The sequence below is a fragment of the Hevea brasiliensis genome, chromosome 11, assembly GCF_030052815.1.
Source record: "Hevea brasiliensis isolate MT/VB/25A 57/8 chromosome 11, ASM3005281v1, whole genome shotgun sequence".
NCBI lineage: Eukaryota > Viridiplantae > Streptophyta > Magnoliopsida > Malpighiales > Euphorbiaceae > Hevea > Hevea brasiliensis.
Genome location: NC_079503.1, coordinates 12,832,993 through 12,857,514, shown reverse-complemented (window position 1 = coordinate 12,857,514; position 24,522 = coordinate 12,832,993). Strand labels below are relative to the sequence as shown.

Below are 24,522 nucleotides of genomic sequence, written 5' to 3'. Positions count from 1 at the left end.
TTTCTTTTCCCTTTTATAATTAGATCAAGTAGTCACTTAAACCCTTTGCCACATGTCACCATCACATTGCATCTTATTTTTAATCGACTTAATCTCATTAAGCCAAGTGTCAAAGCTAGACTTAATCTTGACTTTGATCACCTTGCATGATAGGAAGACAAATGGCAAACTTATATGGTGCCATGTGTTACCATCTCATGGTGCCACATATCACCATGTGAAATGACCAAATTACCCTTATGTTGTAATTTTGAGTTCTCAACCCAAAATCATTATTTCTCCTCTTTTAATCAATTTATATTAAATATAAATTAATTAATCTCTATTAATTAATTTCTCACAATTAAATTCATATTTAAACACTTTAAATATAAATTTAACTTATACTATACATCCAATAATCTAGATTTGATTTCAAGCCATACTAGGGACTTTGTAATTTTATTACAAAACAAACCTATTTAATTAATTAATTAAACTCTTTAATTAATCAATTAAATCACATTGAACTTGGTGATTAACTTGTATATATGTGACTCACTAGACTCATCACTAATTGGCAATGAGATATGATATCAACTCTTAATATCATCAGAACTCTTTCTTACCATGAATGATTTCTCTAAATCATTTTAGGCATCTCATAAACCATGATTGACACCTAGCATAGCGTGCCATGACCACCCAATTAGTAACAAGGAATGCCTTAAATGAACCTATAATCATATGTTACCATGCACAAGAATATCTCTGTTACAAAATGCCAATTCGAGTTGGAGTCATGGTTAATGTCAAACCCCATTCGCTATAAATATTATGTTCTCTTTTAATTCCAGTTCTTGATTAATTAGATTTTCTTGTCAGAAACTCTTTTTTCGACTAAATCTGTCTGTCCTGACCAGGAACTTGAAACATTAAGAATAATTAAATGAACATAGGATTTTATCCCTATTTACTTAGGGTAACAGATTCCATCTTGATCAACACTTATCTCCATATATAACTAGTAGGAGCCAACATATGCCCATATACCCATACACAGTGCAAGTATGAAAGCAGTATCAAACTCAAACCACCTATATACAAAATAACTGTGTTATTTCAAGTCTAAAAATTATATGCACTAATATGATATATGACAATACATTGACAAGAGTAAACTCCATGTGCTTGTAATATGCGTCACTGGTTCGGCCTACTTATCATGTATAAGTGCCTATCATGTTTGTTATGTGGCATGAGATTCACCACTCCATCTTATTTATATCTCATATAAATACCTTGAGAACAAACATGATTACAATATTTCTAGATAAGTCATGTCCTGTGTGAAGTATCCTCAATTATGAACCAATTTATGATACTTTGTGCTAAAAATACTGTCACTCATATTCTTAAAGACTTAAAAATAGAATTTCTAACAAAATATTAATGAACCTTTTCTATTACACATAAATACATTATGTAAATAGAAAAGTGAAATTGCCTTTTATTAATCAAATATGTACAAAATACATACTAAATGATATGCCCTACGGCATACTACTAACACAAACCTGAGACATCTAATGCCTTATAAAGGCAATTTCCATTGAGATAGAAGAGGAAATATGCTATACCTCTCCTTATATTAAATGTATTTTGGTTCGATTTGATTTGTTGAAATTTTTTCTCTTTAAAAATGAACCAAATTGAATAAATCAAAATTTTTAAAAACTATAACCAAACTAAACCAAATTTTCAATTAAACCAAATCAAATTCTGAATTGAGTTAGTTTGGTTATTTATTTGGGTTTGAATTGAATAGGTTGGTATTTGGCAAATATGGAGGGCAACATGTAATTTATCCAAAATTTTACATAAGCCGGAAATTAGCTTGATATCAATTTCTTTTCTAATCAGAAATTGATATCAAATTAGTAAAATGTTCAATTCCTCCCCTATACTTATTGGGGAAGTTCAATTTAAATTATTTTTAACTTTTTGTTCAAATTAGCTAGAAGTTTCAATTTAACCTCAATTTAGCCTAAAAATTAAAATTTATAAGCTAAATTTTTTTTATTTAAATAAAAAATCAAAAAATTTATGGTTGGATTTGGATTTCTATTTTTTGTTTTTATCCTTCTAAAAAATTGAAAAACTTGTTCAGTTACCTTATGTTTTTTGTTTTTATTATTATCTTATTCATTTTTGAAACACCGCAACAAATTGTAAGAAACAAGAATAGTGGATTTCTGTGTTTTAGTTTTATTAGGGTAAATTATATTGACGATACCCCAACTTTATAGTATGTAATAGTAAGGTATCCAAACTTTAAATTGTAATAGAAAAACTCCCCAACATAAAAAAAAAAATGTAACAGTAAGCACAATGTTACTTATTCTAGCTGGTTACCTGATATTGTGTTGAGCAGGCTTGGCAACCTGAGAGCTTCCTTCTCTCTCTATATGCTTCTCTCTCATCCAACATGGCATCTTCCTTAAAGATTCTCTCGGCTTTCTCTCTAAAAAATACCATACTCATTTCGCTTTCTCTCTTTACGAGAGATGAAGTTTGCCAAAAGATAAAGGTTGCTATCAAAGAAGAAAGATCAAACAATCTTCAAAATGAAGGAGCCGGAGATGCTAATTTTTAATGGTAGACAGCTTTCACCGAATAGCATTCCTTTGTTCTGATGCAATGAAGAAGCAAAGCTTATAGCTTCTTAGACTAATGAACACCCTGGAACTAGGTTCTATGGTTGTCCTAAATATGAGTAAGTGGAAATGAAATTATAATTTGTGGAGTAAACTCTTTTCGATTTACAAAGCAGTGTTTACCCAAATGAAATCATATGAAAGCTCAAACAAAATCTAAACCTTAAATTAGTCTAATGAGATCAAAATATGTGGGAGAATAAAGTGATATTAACGGAAGAAAGGGTAAAGTATAGAGGAAAGAGCATGGTTTGCATGGAGGAGAAAGATGGTGTTTCTTTAATTCGATTGCCACATTGGAAGAGAGAGAATACTAAAGGGTGAGAAACAATACTTCCAGGTTGGTATGTCACGTGATCATATAACAGATAAACTAGCTATAAGAGGTAATATGGTGTTTACTGTTATATTCTTTAATGTTGGAGGGTTTTTTGCTACAATTTAAAGTTAGTGTATCTTATTGTTACATACTACAAAGTTGGGGTCCGTCAATGTAATTTACTCGTTTTATTTCATGCCCCTCTCTCTACTATTATAGGACCGTTGAGGTTTTTTAATGATTTTTATTAAATTTCTCTAATAACTTAATAATTATAGTAATAAAATTTATTTAAATTTAGTAATAATTTATAGTGGAGCTCTTTTATATATTAGTTTCTTTTTTTCATTATTTTTTATTTTTAATTGTACTTTTAAATATGTATAAATAAATTAATAAATTATTATAATTAATATTATTTTTAATTTTAAAATTTATTTATTTGTCAATGTGTAAAAAAAATTGAGTATTTTTATTTATTTTATTTTTTAAATAATTTTTATATTTATTTATTTTTTAATGACTTTAAAAAAATTATTAAAAAACAGTTTTTGGAAAACATAAAATCAAAACTATAAAAAGTTTTTAGGTTTTAGAAAAATAAAAAACAAAAAAAGGCACGGTAATTCCAAATGCATTCAATTTTTTTATTTTTAAATTAAAATTTTTTATTTTTTTAATTTAAATTCAAAAACTAAAAATTTAATTTTTTTCTTTTAAAAATTTTAAATTAATTTAAAAAAAAATAAAAATTAAACATTATCAAATTTGTTTATTTATTATTATCATTATTATCATCATCATTATTAAAGCCGGCGACAAAAGCATGGTTCGTCTCTTCACTTCATACAGAGCACACGCTGACACGCATCGTCTTCTCAGAACTGTCTCTCTCTTCACCGAGTAAAGAGAGAGGAAACAGAGGTCTGCTGGCCATGGACATGGTGATTATGGTTTTTCTTATCTCCCTAATGCTCTTATCGACTACAATCTCTACCTTCTCGCTTTACGAAGATCAAGTAGGTCTCATGGATTGGTGAGCTCCTAATTTTACTCGATTTCAGCTTTGTTTGGTTCTCGAGAAAAACCACAGAAAATAGTAAAGAAAACTTGCTTATACAGTCGCTGCTTCGTGGTGTGTAGCTCTGATTTGTATCCTCGCGTTGAATTCGCTGATTCCGAGTGGAGCTAATTGCCTTTGTTCTATTATTGAACTCAACCTTGTTAGTAATGAACTTCGCTTTTTATGATCATCAACCTGCTGAATACTCAGATTCTTAGTTTAATTTTAATGTAGGCATCAACAGTACGTTGGTAAAGTGAGGGACGCTGTATTTCACACACAGAAGACTGGCCGAAAGCGTGTTGTTGTTTCTACTGAAAAGAATGTTATAGCTTCTCTTGATCTTAGGCACGTCGAGATTTGTAAGTAGTGTTTTATGTCTTGAGGTAATTGAGGAGTAGTTCTTTGTTTTATTAGCTAGTAGTTTGGAATGGTTAGTATCGATGTATAGGTAATTTTTCCATTTTGTTGTCCATGTTTATGTTTGTTGTTGGAAGGATTCTAATTGATGTTTCTTTATGCAGTTTGGAGGCATGTTCTTGGAGCCAATGCTGCTATTGATGGAATTGATATCGCCATGGGGAAATGTAATTATGCTTATATGTATAATCTGTCGTACATGATAGATTTCATTCGTGAGCATGTAGTTACTGGATCATAAATGATGTTCTACATGACTATTTTTTTTCTTGATTGTGGTTTTATTGGGATGCATTATTTGTTCTTCATCTTAGAAGGACGATGGTCAATCTAGGAATCTCTTGGCCATCAACTTTTTCGACTTGGTTGCTTTATGTTTGTGATATTATCTGTGATTCCTATCCCCCCACTCTTTTATCCTTAGCATGCCCACCTTACAAAAATAGAGAATAGGCGTCATTCCTTAAATCTTTTTGTTTAGTTAAAGATTGTAGAAAACAAAATTGGTAATCTGGTTTGCAGAATAGTGGTCTGAATTATGTACACATATATATTAGTGTATTTTGAGCTAATTAAAAATTTGTTTATGATTTTATTATATTTGGAGTATTGATCATCTTATTGTTATTTTGTATAGACAATGTTTTTTCCTTCGCTTGTACCCTGGAAGGAATGAGCATCTGACTGTTCTAGTTATTCAAATTCTTAAATCTTCTGCCTCATTTTCTCAGACATCATTACCCTTTCTTCAGAGGGGAGTATCTTAAGAGCATGGAACCTTCCTGATGGGCAGATGGTGTGGGAATCATTTCTTCATAGCCCAAATCACTCAAAATCATTATTGTTGGTGCCGGTCAGTAAATGAAAGTTTTTATTTGTTACCTATTATAATCTCTTAATGATACAATGGTAATTGAATTACAGTTAATGAGCAATTTTACGAGGTCTTCCTGCCATATTTTTTTTTCCAATTACAATCAAATATGTCTTGGGTCATTTGCTAAATCAGATAATGCTGAGATCATTTATCATAATCTCATTCCTGTGATGAAAATTTATTTTTCATACCTTCTTTGTTAGCACAATTCACCCTTCCTAGGGGATCTCAATTCTACTTAGAAGTATGCTCTTATAATAACATCATGCAATCTACAAATTTTCGAAAGAATTTGTGGTTAACTAAGGTTTCAATCTGCAGACCAGCTTGAAAATTGACAAGGACAATGTGATTCTTGTGTTTGGCAAAGGATGTCTCCATGCTATTTCAAGCATACATGGTGAGATTCTCTGGATGAAGGATTTTGCTGCTGAAAGGTTTGGCCAATTTGAAGTTTTACGTTTTGTTTTCAGCAAACCCCATACCATTGATTCTGTGATCGTCTTGGTTGCAGTTTTGATGTTCAGCATGTGATTCAACCTCTTGGCAGTGATATAATATATGTTGTAGGATTTGTTGATTCATCTCAGTTTAATGTCTACCAAATGAATGCTAAAAATGGAGAGCTACTGAAACACGAAAGTGCAGCATTTTCTGGTGGATTTTCAGGGGAAGTTTCTTTAGTTTCAAGTAGCACACTTGTGATGCTGGATTCCACTGGGTCAACTTTGATAACAGTGAACTTTCATAATGGAGAGATCAACTTTCAGAAAACACACATATCAGATCTGATTGAAGAGACCTTAGGGATGGCAATGATATTACCTTCAAAGCTTACAGGAATGTTTGCTTTGAAAACCAGTACATTTACAATATTTATAAGAGTGACAAGGGAAGGGAAGTTGGAGGTGGTAGATGAAATCAATCATGTAACAGCTGTTAGTGATGCTGTGTCATTCTCTGAGGGTCAACAAGCATTTGCACTGGTTGAACATCACTACAATGACATTTACGTTACACTGAAACTTGGGCAAGAGTGGAATAGTGATTTGCTTAAGGAGAGCATTAAACTGGACCGCCAAAGAGGAATGGTCCATAAGGTTTTCATAAACAATTATATCCGAACTGATAAGTCTCATGGGTTTAGGGCTTTGATTGTCATGGAAGATCATTCTCTGTTACTGTTGCAACAAGGTGAGATTGTCTGGAGTAGAGAGGATGGCCTTGCTTCGGTTATAGATGTAACAATGTCGGAACTTCCTGTGGAAAAGAAAGGTGTATCGGTAGCAAAAGTGGAACAGAACCTTTTTGAATGGCTCAAGGTATGATCTAACTACTAAGATGGCTTTGTGAAATTTCAGGGTGAAGCATAATATAACCCTGCTTGGGCTTGAATGAGGTCATGGTTAAAGCTACCAAATTGCTCCTTCTCTTCTTCCTTTATCTCTGTGTGTGTGTTTGTGTGTGTGTGTGTTGCATGTGGACATCTATCAAATTCTATTTTGCTCTCTATTCCCTTTTCTTCCTTGATTACTTTTTTTCATTGTTGACTTAATTTTCATAAAAGATTGGTACTGTTTTGGTTGAATATTGGATTGTACATAGAAAGGTGTGATTTCTGTTTCTTTCAAATGACTTTTTCATGTTGTATTGCATTTTCTTAAATTATTCTTTATTACCACGCACTTTCTGGATACTCTACTTTAATCACAACAATCATTGTTCAAAAGCAATGCTCTTTAGTGTCACTGCCTGCATGTGTTTGCTGTCTATCCAACAAGGCTTTACAGAGATTATAGTTTTCCATGAACCCGTGTTTTATATTTAAAAGATTTTCCATATAGTTTTTGATTTCTTCCCTTTTGCATTACTGCAATGAGGTCATAGGTTTGGGGCCCTATGATGCCTATTACCAGTACAAATGAGAAATTTTGACAATAGAATGATCGATTTCTCTTATCCTTATTTAACTGGTTATACATTTTTGAAGATTAAGTCAATTCCTTTCGAACATCTGCTTATGCCCCCTTATTAAGAAATGGGAATGTACATTTTGCAATGGCAGGATATATGATTGCATGGTTGGATATCTTCTTCTTCTTCTTTTTTTGGTTTACTACTGTGTGTATTGTGTGATTGTGGTGATAGATGTCATCGACTGGTTCTTCTCTGGTACTTGTGATTTGACACATGATGTTTTATTATTGTAAGGGACACATTCTGAAGATTAAGGGCACTTTAATGCTTGCAAGCCCTGAGGATGTAGTTGCCATACAAGCCATGAGGTTGAAAAGCTTTGAGAAGAGCAAAATGACCCGAGACCATAATGGATTCCGAAAATGACTAATTGTGCTTGCTAAATCTGGGAAGGTTTTTGCCTTGCATACTGGAGATGGACGAATTGTGTGGTCTCTCTTGCTGAATTCTCTGCGTAAATCAGAAACATGTGTAAACCCAACTAGGGTTAATTTGTATCAGTGGCAGGTTCCTCATCATCATGCAATGGGTGAGAATCCATCTGTGCTGGTAGTTTGCAGGTGTGGATCAAGTTCGGATTCACCAGGTGTACTTTCTTTTGTTTATATTTACACGGGGAAGGAGCTTAGTTCTTCCAGTCTTGTTCATTCCATTGTGCAAGTGATTTCGCTTCCATTTACAGATTCAACTGAACAAAGGCTGCATCTACTAATAGATGCTCAACAACAAGCACATTTATACCCCAAAACACCAGAGGCTGTTGGTATTTTTCAACGTGAGTTTTCTAACATTTATTGGTACTCAGTTGAGGCTGATGACGGCATTATTAAAGGACATGCATTGAAGGGCAATTGTGTTGGTCAAGTATCAGATGAATATTGCTTTGAAACCAAGGATATGTGGTCGATTGTATTTCCTTTGGAGTCGGAAAAGATTTTAACAACTGTGACAAGAAAGTTGAATGAGGTATCTCTTTCTTTCTTTGTCCTAAAAACTGTTGTTGCTCGGCTATTCTATTCTGCAGAATTGCAGTTCTTAATTCATCAACCATCATTGTTAATTGGTTCTTAAACCGGTTGTTTTGAATCACCCAAAGTCTTTTAATTGGGGCAGACTGACAAGTAGGCATAATTTTTTGAAATTTAATGGAGTGACATTTGATACGTGGATTTTGACTAGATAACTCATATATATGCATGACACTGTCTATCTACTATTATTTCTCTTAACTTTTTGCTGCTGAAGAAAAGAGGGTGTTTTATAGTGAATTAAGATATCACTATTTCTTCCGCAAAATGAGGGGGGTGCGTGTGTGCGTGCGCATGTTGTTATTGTTGTTGTTTTTTTTTTTAAAAAAAAAATTGTGAAGAGAAGTTAGTTCATAGGACAGATAGTAGAACAGATAGTGGAACAGAACACAAAATAGGCATAGAGAACAATAGAAGGTATCATAGAAGGAGATCAATTAGGAAGGAACAGGATAGGAGGAAAATCAGGGTTGGTACTTGGAATGTTAGATCACGTATAGGAAAATTAATGGAGCTTGTGGATACCTTGGAAAAGAGAAGGATGAATATTGCTTACATTCAGGAGACTAAATGGGTAAGAGAGAAAAGCAAGGAAGTGGGTAATTCAGGGCACAAACTGTGGTTTACCGGAAAAGAGAGAAATAAGAACGGAGTGAGCATAATCATAGACAAGACATTGAAAGATGCTGTAATAGTTGTGAAAAGAGTAGGAGATAGAATTATACTAGTAAAGGTAGTACTAGAAGGAGAAATAATAAGTGTAGTTAGTGCTTATGCCCCACAAATAGTACTAGATAGTGAGAGTAAGCAAAAGTTTTGGGAAGATATGGATGATCTAATGCAAAGCATACCGAATGAAGAGAATGTTTTCATCAGTGGAGATTTGAATGGACGTGTAGGAAGTGATAGACGAGGTTATAAGAATGTTCATGGAGGTTTTGGTTTTGGCAGCCGAAATGAGGAGGGAAAAAACATCATGAATTTTACTATGGCATACGACCTAATACTAGCAAATGCCTACTTTATAAAAAGAGAGTCACATTTAGTGACTTTCAAAAGTTGGCAACATAGAAGCCAAATTGACTTTCTCTTAACCGGGAAGACAAATAGAGCTCTATGCAAGGATTGCAAGGTCATTCCGGGAGAGGCTTTAACAAGTCAACATTGGTCTGTGGTTTTGGATGTCAAATTTAGGAACAATTCAAGTAAAGTTAGAAGAAATAGTGTAGCTCGAACAAAGTGGTAGGAGTTTAAAGGAGTAAAGCAAGTGAAGTTCAAAAATGAGCTTCTTGAGTTCAAAGCATGGAAGCTGGATATGGAGGCCAATGGTATGTGGATACAGATGGCATCAAAGGTTAGAGAAGTAGCTAGAAAAGTATTTGAAGAGTTTAGAGGACATGGACCACCCTCAAGAGAAATGGTGGTGGAATGAGGAAGTGCAAAAGTCAGTGAAAAGAAAGAGGGAATGATATAAGAAATTATCCAAGTGTGATAATAATGAGGCATACGAATAGTACAAGATAGCAAAGAAAGAGGCAAAAAAGGCAGTTAATCAAGCAAGAGTGCAGGCCTCTGAAAAGTTATATGAGAAACTTGTAACTAAAGAAGGAGAGAAAGATATTTATAGATTAGCAAGGAAGAGAGAAAAAAATGTCAAGAACTCAATCAAGTCAGGTGCATTAAGGATAAAAAATGAAAAGTGTTGGTGAAAAATGAGGACATTAAAGAAAGATGGAGAAATTATTTCGATGATCTTTTTAATAATAGTCAAAATGGTAATAGCGTAAATATAGATTACAGAGCAATAGAAAAGAATATGAATTATACTAGAAGGATTAGATCTTTAGAAGTAAAGGAAGCACTTGAGAGAATGAAAGAAAATAAAGCCTGTGGACCCGATGGAATACCAATTGAAGTGTGGAAGTGTTTGGGAGATATGGGAGTGGCATGGTTAACTAAATTGTTTAATAAGATTCTAAACTCAAAGAAAATGACTGATAAATGAAGGATGAGTATTTTAGTACCTATTTTTAAAAATAAGAGAGACATACAGAGTTGCTCAAACTATAGGAGAATTAAACTCATGAGCCATACTATGAAGTTGTGGGAGAGAGTTGTAGAACATCGACTACGTCATGATACTTCTATCTCTCTTAATCAATTTGGCTTCATGCCCAATCGTTCAACTATGGAAGCGATATTTCTCATTAGAAACTTGATGGAGAAATATAGAGATGGGAAGAAAGATCCACACATGATTTTTATCGATTTGGAGAAGGCATATGATAGTGTTCTAAGAGATGTCTTATGGGGAGTGTTAGAACAAAAGAGGGTATCTATTAGGTACATACAAGTGTTGAAAGATATGTATGAAGGAACAACTACTATTGTGCGCACAGTGGGAGGGGACACAAGAGATTTTCCTATCTCAGTTGGATTTATTAGGTACATACAAGTGTTGAAAGATATGTATGAAGGAACAACTACTATTGTGCGCACAGTGGGAGGGGACACAAGAGATTTTCCTATCTCAGTTGGATTGCACCAAGGTCAGCTGCAAGCCCTTACCTTTTTACATTAGTTTTAGATGAATTGACGAAATATATACAATAGAGTATCCTTTGGTGCATGATGTTTGCGGATGATATAGTTTTGATAGATGAGACGCGAGAAGGAGTCAATAGAAAGCTAGAGTTTTGGATAAGTACTCTAGAGTCAAAGGGCTTTAAGTAAGTAGAACAAAGAGAGAATACATTCATTGCAAGTTCAGTAAAGGCAGAACTGGTGGTAGGGAAGGAGTTAGTTTGGATGGAGTGGAACTGTCCCAAAGTAATCATTTTATATATCTCGGCTCAGTCCTTCAAGTAGATGGGGGATGTGAGGAGAATGTTAGTCATAGGATTAAAGCCAGATAGTTGAAGTGGAGATGTGTAATGAGAGTTTTATGTGATCGCAAGATTCCCAATAGGTTATAAGGAAAATTTTATCGTACAGCCATACGACCGACCATGTTATATAGTAGTGAGTGTTGGGCACTGAAGGAGTCGTATGTGTTTAAGATAAGAGTTACGGAGATGAGAATGGTAAGGTGGATGAGTGGCCATACTAGACTAGATAAAGTCCGTAATGAGAGTATTAGAGAAAAGGTTGGAGTGGTGCAATTGAGAATAAGTTGAGAGAAGGAAGATTGAGGTGGTTTGTTCATGTAAAGCGTAGACATACGGAGATTCCAGTTAAACAAGTAGAGCACATTAGGTTAGAGGATAGAAAGAAAAGAAGGGGTAGACCTAAACAGACTTGAATGAGAGTAGTACAACATGACCTAGAAGCATTACACATTTCCAAGGATTTAACCCAAAATCGTTTAGAGTGGAGAAAGGGAATCTGTATAGCTGACCCCAAATTTTTTGGATAAAGGCTTAGTTGATTTGAGTTGAGTTGAACTGTGAAGAGCAAATCATTTAATTACACATTTTCAAGGATTTAACCCAAAATCGTTTAGAGTGGAGAAAGGGAATCCATATAGCCGACTCTAAATTTTTTGGATAAAGGCTTAGTTGAGTTGAGTTGAGTTGAGTTGAACTGTGAAGAGCAAATCATTTAATTGCAGATTCCTTGTTATGTATCCCCACCTGAATTTTACCTTAAGATTTCTGGGCTATTAGGCACTGTAAAATGTGTGCTACCTAGATTAATATGTGACATGATTTATAATTGTTGCTTCCTTTATCTGTCTCTATAGGAATTTATGGTGTTCACCGATTGCTTTGGTAGGTGCTACTGTATATTTTAATTCTAAAAGTTGTCATTCCATTTTTTTTTTCTCCAGGTGGTTCATACTCAGGCAAAGGTTATAGCTGAACGAGATGTGATGTATAAATATATATCTAAAAATTTACTTTTTGTGGTGACCGTTGCACCAAAGGCCACTGGAGGTATTGGATCAGCCACTCCAGAGGAATCATGGTTGGTTGCTTATCTTGTTGATACTGTAACTGGTCATATGTTGCATCGCATGACCCATCATGGCTCACATGGTCCTGTACATGCGGTAAGTTTCTTGTGTTTTTTCTCTGTTTTGAATATAGATATATTGCCTGATGCATATTCACTTTTTGCAGGTGTTTAGTGAAAATTGGGTTGTCTACCACTACTTTAACCTTAGAGCGCACAGATATGAGATGTCAGTCGTTGAAATTTTTGACCAGTCTCGGGCAGTAAGCGTACAATCGGGGAATACTTTATGCAATATTTATGTTCATTTTTATTCCAAACTGTTCAGCTTTTTGCTAATTGAATGCAGGACAACAAAGATGTTTGGAAGCTTGCTGTGGGAAAGCATAATCTCGCTTCTCCCATTTCTTCCTATTCTCGACCAGAGGTCATAACAAAGTCACAAGTCTTACTTTTTTACCTATTCTGTGAAAGCAATAGCTGTTACTTCTACGGCCAAGGGTATAACTTCAAAGCAGTTGCTTATTGGAACTATTGGTGATCAGGTTGGTTAACATCTTCAAACTATCTGAAATTCTAAAGTTGTTAAATGATTTCTTTTGCGAGACTTTGATTTTTGTTCTGGTTTAAATATTTTTGTGCCTTCTGGAAATGCGGACATGGGCATCTTAGATGACAGCTATGCTTTATTGTGCACTAAATGCAAGTGAATGCTTTACAGGTTTTGGCACTGAATAAGCATTTCTTGGATCCCCGTCGGTCGATTAATCCCACACAAGCTGAGAGAGAAGAAGGAATTATACCTCTTACAGATTCATTGCCTATCATTCCTCAGGTTAGTTGCCTGATATCTTCCTGTTTTTCTCCTGTTTCTCCTGTGCAATAATCAGTGCTTAGTTTTATTGTTTTCTTGGGAGCACACATTCATTTTGGTTTGATCATCTTCTTCTTTTTGAGCATGCTTCATAAAATGGATTCTACAGTAGTTCATATAAAGATAGAGGGTGATCAATTGATGTTGGGTTCATTATCTTGTTCTTCCTCCCAACTCTTATGTGTAAATGATTTATTTAGCTGAGGAGGATTCAAATAAGCTGGTAATGACTTGACCTGGACATATTTCGGTGGGATAACTGACCGTAACAAGCACATTTTTTGGCTGAATTTGGTCATGGCAAAAGATATTTTGGAAATATCAAGATTGTGAAAAAGAAAAAAAAGAGTTTCAGGAATTTGGAATTAAGTTTGAATGAACTTGTATAGGAGGTAGGAACACAACTGCAAAAACACTTATTTGGCAAGGGGTAGGGCCGAATAGAATTCGGTTCAAACTTAAAAAAACCGGCTGAGCATATCTAATTCATTTTCTTGGTAAATTGGTTCAGTTTTTTATTTTAAGAAATTTAGTCTGTTCAATTCAGTTCGGTTTTCTGAGAAAAAATCAGTAGAACCAAACTGAATAGCTTTTTTTCTTAATTAATTATTATTATGTTTAAAATTAGAGTTAAAAATAGGAAATATACTTAAATTCGGTCCAAAAATGAGTCTAAAATAGGCCCAGAAAAGGGCCAAAGATGAAGCCCAAACCAATAAATCGAACCGGACCAGTTTGGCTTTGGTTTGATCCTGTTTTCTTCCTAATTCAGTTTGGTTTCGTTTGATTTGTTAAAAATTTCAATTTGTTTGGTTTTCAATTTTTCAGTGCGAATTGACCAATGCTTTCCCCTAGCAAGGGGTGAAAGTTTTGAATCAGATATCCTCCCTAGAATGACCAGGAAAAGAAAATGAGAATGATAGAAACTAAAAGCGAGTTGCAGAGCCAAATATTCATACTTGCTTAGTAACATTCTATGTATTGAGCTTTTCAGCACACTTGTATTATGGGTGCACTTGCTATAAAAGCTTTGTCTAAGAATTCATCTGGCTTTTTTGGTACTATTTTTTAGATAAGGTTTCTCCAAACTACCTAGTTTCTGTGATAAGGAGCTGTGAATTTCAAAATTTGTAATTTATTGATGGATGGGGAAGTGATTTGGCTCTGAGTTGGGAATTGCTGCATGCAATGGTTTTTACTTGGGGATAGGTCATCCTAAGCATGAGTTTATGTATGCATTAAAAGCTGTCAAGTACTAATGCAACTGTGAGCTCCTTTGACTAGCCTAAGGGATGTAAGCCTACAAGTAAACACAATGTGAGGCCGGTGGCCTATGATTAGTCATTCCGATGCTCAAGTCATATAATTGATTGAGAGAGTAATGTATGTAGAGATTTCAGTAGAAGAATGAGAAAAGCATACCTGACTTCTGGTTTTGCTCTTTTATATATATATACACATGCGCTAATGTTTAGTGACTATTGTAGGTGGTTGCGAGAATCTTAGTGTTATTCGATTGTGACCCCGAGATTCTCGGAGAGTGCATCTCTGATTAGGCTTGTGATCACATGAGTTAGTTAGCCAAGTTATCTTGCTGAGCTATTTGAGCGATGCGGACCATTGTATTGGGTTGTATTGGCTTGTGCAACTATTTGGTCATGGTGATTGAATTGTATCTCATATCTCGTTTGGACCGGTTGACCAAACCGTTTGACATTTTGATCGAGCTATATGACTCAATTTTCTAGGTGGGCTATATCAAGTCCGTACTTGTGTTCATGTCAAAGTAGGATTCTTGGAGGGAAGAATCTAAAAGAATATCCTAAACTAAGGCACTTGTGGATGAAATTAAAATGGCTTTTCTTAGGACTTGCAAGTTGAAACTTATCACACTCGAAGATGGATAATTAGTATCTTGAGGCATGGGTCTACTTGCTAGTCTCGAGTATAAAATCATAGCTGAAACAAGTCAACTTAAGCTCTTGCGGTGTAGCAACACGGGGTTCATGTTTGCTTTTATGCCACTGTATTTGGTGGTTGCTGCGTCATTTTCTTTTCCCTTGTCTACCGGTTTATCCTTTTCTTTTCCCTTGTCTACTGGTTTATCCTTTAATCTTATTTGAAAATTATTTTGCAGTCGTATGTTACACATGCTCTTCAAGTGGAGGGTCTCCGAGGAGTAGTAACAGCGCCTGCTAAGCTTGAATCAACCGCGCTAGTCTTTGCGTATGGTGTTCGTCTCTTTTTCACTCGCCTTGCGCCATCAAGGACCTACGATTCACTTACTGAGGATTTTAACTATGATTCGTTGCTTATAACAATTGTTGCACTCGTCGTGGCAACTTTCGTCACATGGATTTTGTCAGAGAAGAAAGAGCTACGAGACAAGTGGAGGTGAATTTGTTTCTCAAGTCTCTTTGCCATAACTATATATTCCTCACTTTTAGACAAAAACGTCATCATTATTTTGCTATGGAATTAGATTAGAAGATTCACCCCGAACTTGTAATTTTAACTGATTTTGTAGCTTGTCCACTTGTAGATGCAATTTTTCCCATCATTATTACACTAGGAAGTGTAGTCCTAATTTTAATACGTAATTTAATTTTACAACATTTTTTTCTTAATAAATGATAAGTTTTATTTATCACTATTTTAATATGACATGACGGGATATTATTAATATAATTTATAGATTAAAAAAGTGTCTTTAACTAATTAAGCAGGAGGAAAATGCCAAAATATGCGGGAAAACTTTTTTTTCCATGGGAAATTATATCTTCGCTGACTGTTGCTTCAAGGATGACCCAACATAAGATTCCTTTGGGAACAATTCAAGAACGGGGGTTGAAAGTGGGCCCAAGATATGAGGCCGCACCATATCTGGGTTCCATAAGGGCATAAAATCTTCGTAAGCTAGTTGGAGAAGGAAAACAAGGGTAAACAAAAAAGTTCAGTGTTCATAACTTTATAAGGTCATGAGCAGGGAAGGATGGGGTCACGGTAGTGCATCCTAATACTGATCCTAGGGCCCGAAGCTTAAGCCTTTTTTAAATGAAAAAAAGGAGAAAGAAAATCATGTAGTTGAAAAACTATATTGACACGTACTCTCTGATACTGGTACTGGAACTGTTGGTTCCAATTGGCGTCTGTCTCACTGGGGACTCGAACACACTATCGTGAATATCTCTGCTGTTTCTGCAGTGTTTCACACTGTCTGTAAGTACTCACAGTTCATTACCTCTGCCACTCTCATCTTTCTCTCTCTTCCATGATTGATAATTCTGCAACTTCTTCAACCCTCACACGTCTAAACATTGAAATGAAAACCTTCTCTTTGCTTTTATTGCCCCCAACCTCTCTACTATAGCTACTAGTCGCCATGAAAACACAGCGCCCAAAGCTCAAAACCCAACCTCGTCCCTTCTTTTCTTGCGGTTTCTTTCGCCACTGCGCCCAAACTGCTCTCAGTCCTACTGCTCCTCACTCCCCTTCTCTTCCTCTCTCATCCTCTGCCCCTCCACCTTTACCCCCTTCACCCCCTCCTCCACCAGCCTCGCTGACATTAGTTTTACCACCTCAGCCGCAAGCTCAACGCCCGCTCTTAAAAGCTCCACAAGCCGAATCCTCCTCGTCTTCCTCTTCCTCTGCTTCCCAGAGCTTTACCCAGTGGAGGTTCCCTCTTGTAATCTCTCCTCTCCACCAACACTCACCTCCCGAGTCTCTCGCACAACCCAAGACCGACCCAAGATCCGAATCCCTCTCATCTGTTACACAACCACTCCCGCCGCCGATTCATTCTTCTGAACTCCAAGAAATCTTCCATGTAGCGGAGCTCCAACTCAGTAGTGAGTCTGAATCAGAGAAGGTCGCTGCTCTTCACCTATTAGAACGCTCACTAGTTCCCAACCCGCCAACTGAGCCGGTTTGCCCGCTCGAAGTTATGCGCGGGGTGGTGGTAAATTTGAAAAACAAGGCGGGTGCGAAACTGGCAACGAAAATTTTGTTAGCTCTTTGTTTGGCGGAAGAAAATCGCCACGTGGCGGTAAAAGCTGGGACTGTAGGCTCTGTGGTCGAAGTTGCGATGGAGCTGGAAGGGCCTACAGCGGAGCGTGCATTAGCGGCGTTGGAGCTAGCGTGTACTGTGGAGGAAGGGGCGGCGGAACTGCGGGCCCACGCGCTGGCCATGCCTGTCATGGTTGCTAAGATGGGGGAAATGGAGGGAAGGGGGAAAGAATATGCCATAAGCGCGCTTTCTGTGATTTACGGTGGTGGTACACCGCATGAACAGGTGCAGCACGCACCTCCGGAGGAGGTGGCGCGTGCGGTGGTATTAGCGTTACAAGGGGATTGCACTGCAAGAGCGAGGAGGAAAGGGGCCCAGCTGTTGAAGGCTCTGCAAGATTATGGACGGTTGGACTCAACCCTGGATGGAAATGAAGGGCTATAATTTGATTTGAGGGGAGAGAGAAAGGCAGAGAAGGTGAAAACAATGGCAGTCCAATCCAGTCCATTTGGGTATTTTCTATTTTGAATTTTTTGTTGAAATGTGTGTAATATTTTTAGGTGTATAAAAGTTCTTGATAGATTTTGTGGCTGTAGCTTTGTGCAATTTCATATCAGTTTACTCTATTGAGAATCTCAGATCATAGCTTAGTATGAGAGATTTTGCCGACCAAACCGAAAGAATTCAATTGTCAAAATTTTGGCTGTGGAGTAATATTTTAACAAAATATAAAAAGGAATTCCGATAGATGGAAGGAAAATAAATATTCACAAGGTTAATTATTAGAGTAAATTATAAGCTCGTAGGTTTTTCAAAATCATATGTTAATTTATTTATTATTAAATTATAAATAATTACGTTATTAATTTATTTTATCAATGAAATTTCTTTTTAATTATAAATTAAATAATTCAAATAATCTTAATGATATTTTTAATTGAAAATAATTGTCTATCATTTTTAATTATATTAATACTTCATCTTTATGTGTTCTAAATTTTTAAGAATAATTATTACAATATGTTTATATATATATATATGTGTGTGTGTGGTTTTAACATAACTTTTTTTAATAACTTATAATAAAATTTTATAGATAAATATTATATTGATTAGATTAATAAATTATATAATAATATAAAAGTTTATTATTTATATATATTTATAAATATTGTATACTAATTAAATTAATAAATTATACAATATAAAAAGAGGTCATCATGTAAACAAAAAAAAAGTTTATATAATAGTCCATTTTCCTTTATACTTTTTCCTAAAATCTAAATTTGCTCCTTCACTGTGAGAACTATCGTGTGATTAGAAACGGAAATTTTCATTTGTAATCACGGCCAATCCATTTGACCGTTTCTAATTTTGGTTAGAGATGGATAGGAAATAGAAATAATTTGTTTATATGACACGCATTGTTAATTGAGTTTGAAACAGAAAAAATGGTCCGTTTCTAATTATAAGTCTCTAACAAAAAAAAGAAAAAACTTTTATTTATGAAAAAATTAATTACTGAAATTTTAAAAATATTTAGCAATTCACATAAATCAATAAATAAATAAATATAATTCTTATATTTTGACCATCAATTATTAAGTCATAGGATTTTCCACGTAGATACCATCAACTTTACAAATCTTTTTTCTCTCAAAAATTCCTCAGAAATCCTGAGAATTATGAAAGTTAATAATGACTCTATACTCATAAAAAATATTATATCTTTCTCCAAACTCGAAACTCACAGCTCTAATTTATCAAATTTCCTTTTCTGAATATCACCATCGTAAGCCCCATGGATCCTATTCGTGGGTCTACGCAAATCTCTATGGTTTGTATACGACTTGTATTCTAATGTTAAAAGGCCGTGGACACGTAACGTAATTCGAAGGGGTATAGATTTTTCTTTTATATCAAGTTCGATTAATTTAATTTAATTTTTTGATTGAATTGCTCTAACCTAATCATAAAATTGATTTAAAAAAAAAAGTTAATTAAAATCAAATAGAAAAATTTTAAAAAAATCAATTCAGTTTAATTTTTTAATTTAAATAAAAAATTGCTCCCTGCTCATATGGGCTCTACAAGTATTAAAAAAAAATTTATCTTGTGAGATGATGAGAATTGAAAATTAAATCAAGCAAAATCTAATATCAACTTTGATTATTATGAGTGAGAATGAAAACAATTTAGCTAGCTAATAGTTTAGGAAATATGTGTACTATGCCAGATATTGAATATATCATCTGAAATTATGCTCTGACTTATGAATCAAATAATTATGAGAATAAATTATACTGAAAGCATTTTCACCAATTTCACTACAAAATTAAAAGGGTAAGTAAATTGGAAATTGAAAGGATGTTAAATTAATTAAAAAGAGAGTACAAGGTTTGAAATTAAATACAAAAGTTTTAAAAAAATAAATAACTGATAAAATAAAAATAAAAGACTGCTAGAATTTAATTGAGTTGTTATTGTTTGATGTTGCTTAATGTTGAGGCTTTTCATGTTAGTAGAATCTAATATCAATTTTAATTCTCACAAGTTGAGAACTGAAATTTTAGTTTGATTTAGTTCTTATTGTTATTAATTTTTTTAATAACAATAATTACATTTATAATCAGAGATTAATAATTCAATTTTCATGAGGTGCTGAGAATTGAAAATTAAATCAAGCAAAATCTAATATCGACTTTGATTCTCATGAGGTGAGAATTGAAATTTTAATTTGATTTAGTTTTTTGTTGTTATTAATTTTTTTAACAATTATAATTACATATATTTTCAAAAATTAATAATTTTCAAATTAAACCGTGCACAATCTTAATTAATGCTTGTATATGGTTAGAGTCTAATGAAAATAACAAAAGAACAAGCATTTTGAAAGCATCTATAAATGCAACCTTAAATTAAATATACAATTTTTAATAATAATAATAATAATAATAATAATAATAATAATAATAATAATTATTATTATTATTATTATTATTATTATTATTATTATTGAGAAAAAAATATAAAAAAAAAAATTCTAAGAGAAACAAAGATGGGATACTCATGGGAGAGAGAATTAGACAAATTAAGGGAAAGCCGAATCACAATGTAGAAAAAAAAGAGAGAAATTTTGTAAGTGGGCCGATAGGTTGAAGGAGATTCAATCAAAACGAGGAAGGAATTGGAGTAAAGATAGGAAGTGTAGCTTTGCAATTAGAGAAAGGAAAGGAGGAGGAAGTAATGGAAATTAGATTTATTAATTTTTATTTAATTTTTTTTAAATATTTCTTATCAATTTGAAGTGAAAAAGAAGGAAAATAAAAGTAAAAAAAGTAAGGATGGCAAAGTGATAGACTGAGGGAGAGGATCGCTCTCTCATCCTCCTTTTGCAGAGGATCGAGGTCTTCTCCATTAAAGGGTGGATGGAGTGAGTTCTTAACATAAATTTTTTTTTAATTTCAATTTATTATTATATAATATAAATTTTAAATAAAAAATAAATTACAAGTGAGATATATAAATTTTAAACATAATTTTAATAATGTATTTTTCTGTTAAAACTAGAATCTTTAATTATTTAAATATAAAAAATAATTAATTTATTAATAATAGATATATATATATATATATGAAGGAAATTTATTTTATAATAATAAATTTATAATTTTATTTTTAAAATTAAAAAAAAACTAACTATAAAATTTAGAAATATATTTAATCTCAATTTTTTTTAATTTGAAGAGAAATAGAAAAGAGCTTAAAATTTTATTTTTTTTTCTTAATTTCTTTTCTTCATTTTTCCTTCTAAATAAAAAAAAAATGAAAGATATATTTTTTTTCTCTCTTATTTCCTATTTATCTAAATAAGGGATATTAAAGTGTTACAAATTAAATTTTAGGTTTCATGAAATAAAAATGTGAAATTATATATTCCCTCCATCCTATTTTAGATATTTTTTAAGGTTTTTCATAAAAAAATAGGAAATGATTAAATAATATTACTTTTTATAAAAAAAATAATTAATTAAATACCCTTAAAATGTTGAAAGTTAGTAAGGAAGAGATAAATATATTAAGAATGATTAAAATGCTAATTAATAAAATATTTATAAGTGATGTCACGTTACATCAAAATGTTAAAAAGTATCATTTAAAATGATATTTTATGAAATAGTATCACATCACGTTAAATAATACAAAAATTACTCAATAAAATACCATTTGAAATAACATTCTCTGAAGCAATGTCATATGAAGCAATGTCATACCATATTAAAGAGAAAAGAAATTAAGATGATAGCGCTTTAAAAAGTCCATTTCAAATTACATTTTATTGAATAATTTTTACATTATCTAATATGATATGAAACTATTTTAAAAAATACTATTTAAAATGATATTTTTTTAATTATTTTAATACAATGTAATATTACTTAAAAATATATTTTCAAATATCGTTTCTTTAAATAAATATTATTTTATAATTAATTTTAAATTTATATTAAATTTGTAAATAATTTTTAAAATTATACTATTTTAATTATTAATCCTGGATTTGGGGGAATACTAATTTTTTATTTTTCAAATTGTATTATTGGGTACATGCAGATCAAGAACCACCAGTGGACCCTAGGCTAGCTAGCTCATGGAACGAAACTGTACTCTACTCACCAGTCATCATTAACATTATTACCATTATTTTCCTGTGGGTGGTTGTGTTTGGTGGCGCGTCTGTTACGTGCGGTTTTCTTGGCTACTGCCTTGCCTATGGCTGGCCAGCAAAAGTGCAGATTATTTGGAGCTAGGTGGCGCGTGCGTAATGTTATTGGTTAGGCCCTATATTCATGCCTGTTGAGAGATAAGAACGTGTGTGGTTTGTTTGGGTTGATGAAGGAGCTTCGGTTGGTGTTGTATTAATGACAAGGATAGAAGAGGAAATGTACAAATCATGTAAAAATTTTGAGTTAGGAGCATTTTCTTTTATAGATCTACCATCTTCAAAGAAACTACTGATCATAATGCTTGATAAAGGTCTCTGAGCTTTCTTAAAATCTCCTCCGTGTTGTAATTAATCTGCATATAATTAATGAGCTTCACTCTCTCTCTCTCTCTCTCTCTCTCTCTCTATATATATATATATATACAAATATTCTTTGTGTATCATTGATGATTCCATCAATACACAAGCCGGCCATTGTACAGTAGTGTTATTATGTATTAAGAGTTTTAACAATAAATTATTTAATTTAAAGTGTCTGTAATATATATAATGAATGAAGAGAAATATTGATTTTACTAAAAATATTATTTATAATTTATATTATTTATAAAAATATTAATAAAAATATATTAATGTCACAGGTTTAATGATAATGTATTTATTGTTAATACTTTTAATGGCGAAAAAACTATTATATATAAATTTATTGCTGAGTTTTAGTGACATCTTATTTGCACTTACTATCATATACAAATTTGTTACTCATAATTTTTAACGACTTATCTATCTTTGTAAATAATTTTAAGTTTTAACATTAATATATATAGTTAATAAAAATAAAAATTTTAATATTATTTTAATAAAAATTCAATTTACATAGAAAATCCTATTATAATTATATATTTTTATTTTTATAAGTATTATTATTTCATTAAATAGTATTTAATTTATTATAATAAAATTACCAAATTTCACTTCTACTAATTTATCATTTTAATCATTTTAAATATTTACAAATTTATAATATTAGATTGTAAAATTACATTAAAAAATAAATATTTAATTGAACAAAATTTATATTTATATTATTATATATGAAATTCTAATCCTACTAATGTCAAATATTTATTTATTATAAATTTATAGCTTTTTTTTTTAAATATAATAGATAAATTTTATATTTAAACACTCTATTTTTTTGATAGATGCAAGCCTAATTAACTTTGACAAATAATGTGTTTTTTTTACTATATTTTTTTTTATAATGGGCAAAATTTATTTATAAATTTTTAAATGTTTTGAGTTTTTATATGTCACATGTATCATTCTTATAAGATAAATGTATGTAAATGTGATCATTAAAATTTTACTATTATTGCCAATATCAAATGAAATTAGTGATGCAAATAGAGTACTCACGAAAAGCATCTTATCTAAATCCGAATCTAAACCTGATTAATATTCTCAATATTAAATTTGTTTCAAACCTGATAATATTATCCAAAAAATACCTAAATCTTTTAATTTTATATATTTTTAATTAATAATTTATATCATTTTTATTAATAATTTATATTTTAAAATTTAATAATTCTATAAAATACTCAAATTCTATTTATTTAAAATATAATATATAAAAATTTATAAATGTTATTATAAAAATATATTTTTTAAATTTAATTATTTATTTATATAAATAACTTTGAGTGATGGATAACTAATATGTAAAATCTGAATTCAACCCAAACCTGATATAGGTATTAATTCTGAAAATAAACCTATCAAAAATCTGATTATATATACCACTAAAACATATTTTGTTAGAGTTCGGTCGAATTGGATACCCTATCATCCCTAAATGAAATCAATATATTGAGAAATTCAATGATATTTATATAGGCTAAAATAGATTAATTTTCTTATTTTTTTAATGTTTAATATTGATGCATCTAATAATATTTGAGATTATTAATATATTTTTACATAAAAAAGTATATTTTAGATGTGATTATATGATATTTTAATTATCTTGTATCTACTTAGTTTAAATGTAGATTAATTATTTTGTTAATATATTTATGCGCAAGAACATATTTTTTATTTTTAATTTATTAATCAATCTTAGATAAATTGTTTATTTTAACCATGTGGTTACAAGAAAGTTTAATTATATTTTTGTATATATTTATATGAAAAGTTATACTCCTTTCAATATTAATTTGAAGTTATTATGTTTTGTAGTTTTAAAATAATAAAAATAGAGAAAGATACGGAAAAAAAAGAAAAAAATAATTTAACTGCTTGAAAATATTATTATATAATTATTATGAAATAATTAAAAATACATGATTAAATTTATATATCTATTTTTATTTATAATGTATTTATAATATTTATAATATAATTTATAATTTAAATAAAATAAAAATGTTTATTAAATATATATATTTTAAATTTATTTATATTAAAAAATATAATGTTGTTATATTTTAAAATATTAATATAATGAAAATAAAAAAATTATAATGATAATGCATCACATTTTAAAAGTTATTATTTTTTAATTTTATAAATAATTTTCT

General features: G+C 31.8%; 1 protein-coding gene and 1 pseudogene across 1 annotated transcript; both read left to right on the top strand.

Moving 5' to 3' along the window:
* Positions 1 to 3,812: 3,812 nt before the first annotated feature.
* Positions 3,813 to 15,855, top strand: LOC110665623 (uncharacterized; annotated as a pseudogene).
* A 148-nt stretch (positions 15,856 to 16,003) lies between these two features.
* On the top strand, positions 16,004 to 17,840 carry LOC110665624 (uncharacterized). Its single transcript, XM_021825820.2, has one exon. It carries the CDS (start codon positions 16,591 to 16,593, stop codon positions 17,656 to 17,658), a length of 1,068 nt encoding a protein of 355 aa, XP_021681512.2. The 5' UTR covers positions 16,004 to 16,590; the 3' UTR covers positions 17,659 to 17,840.
* The last annotated feature ends 6,682 nt before the right edge of the window (positions 17,841 to 24,522 follow it).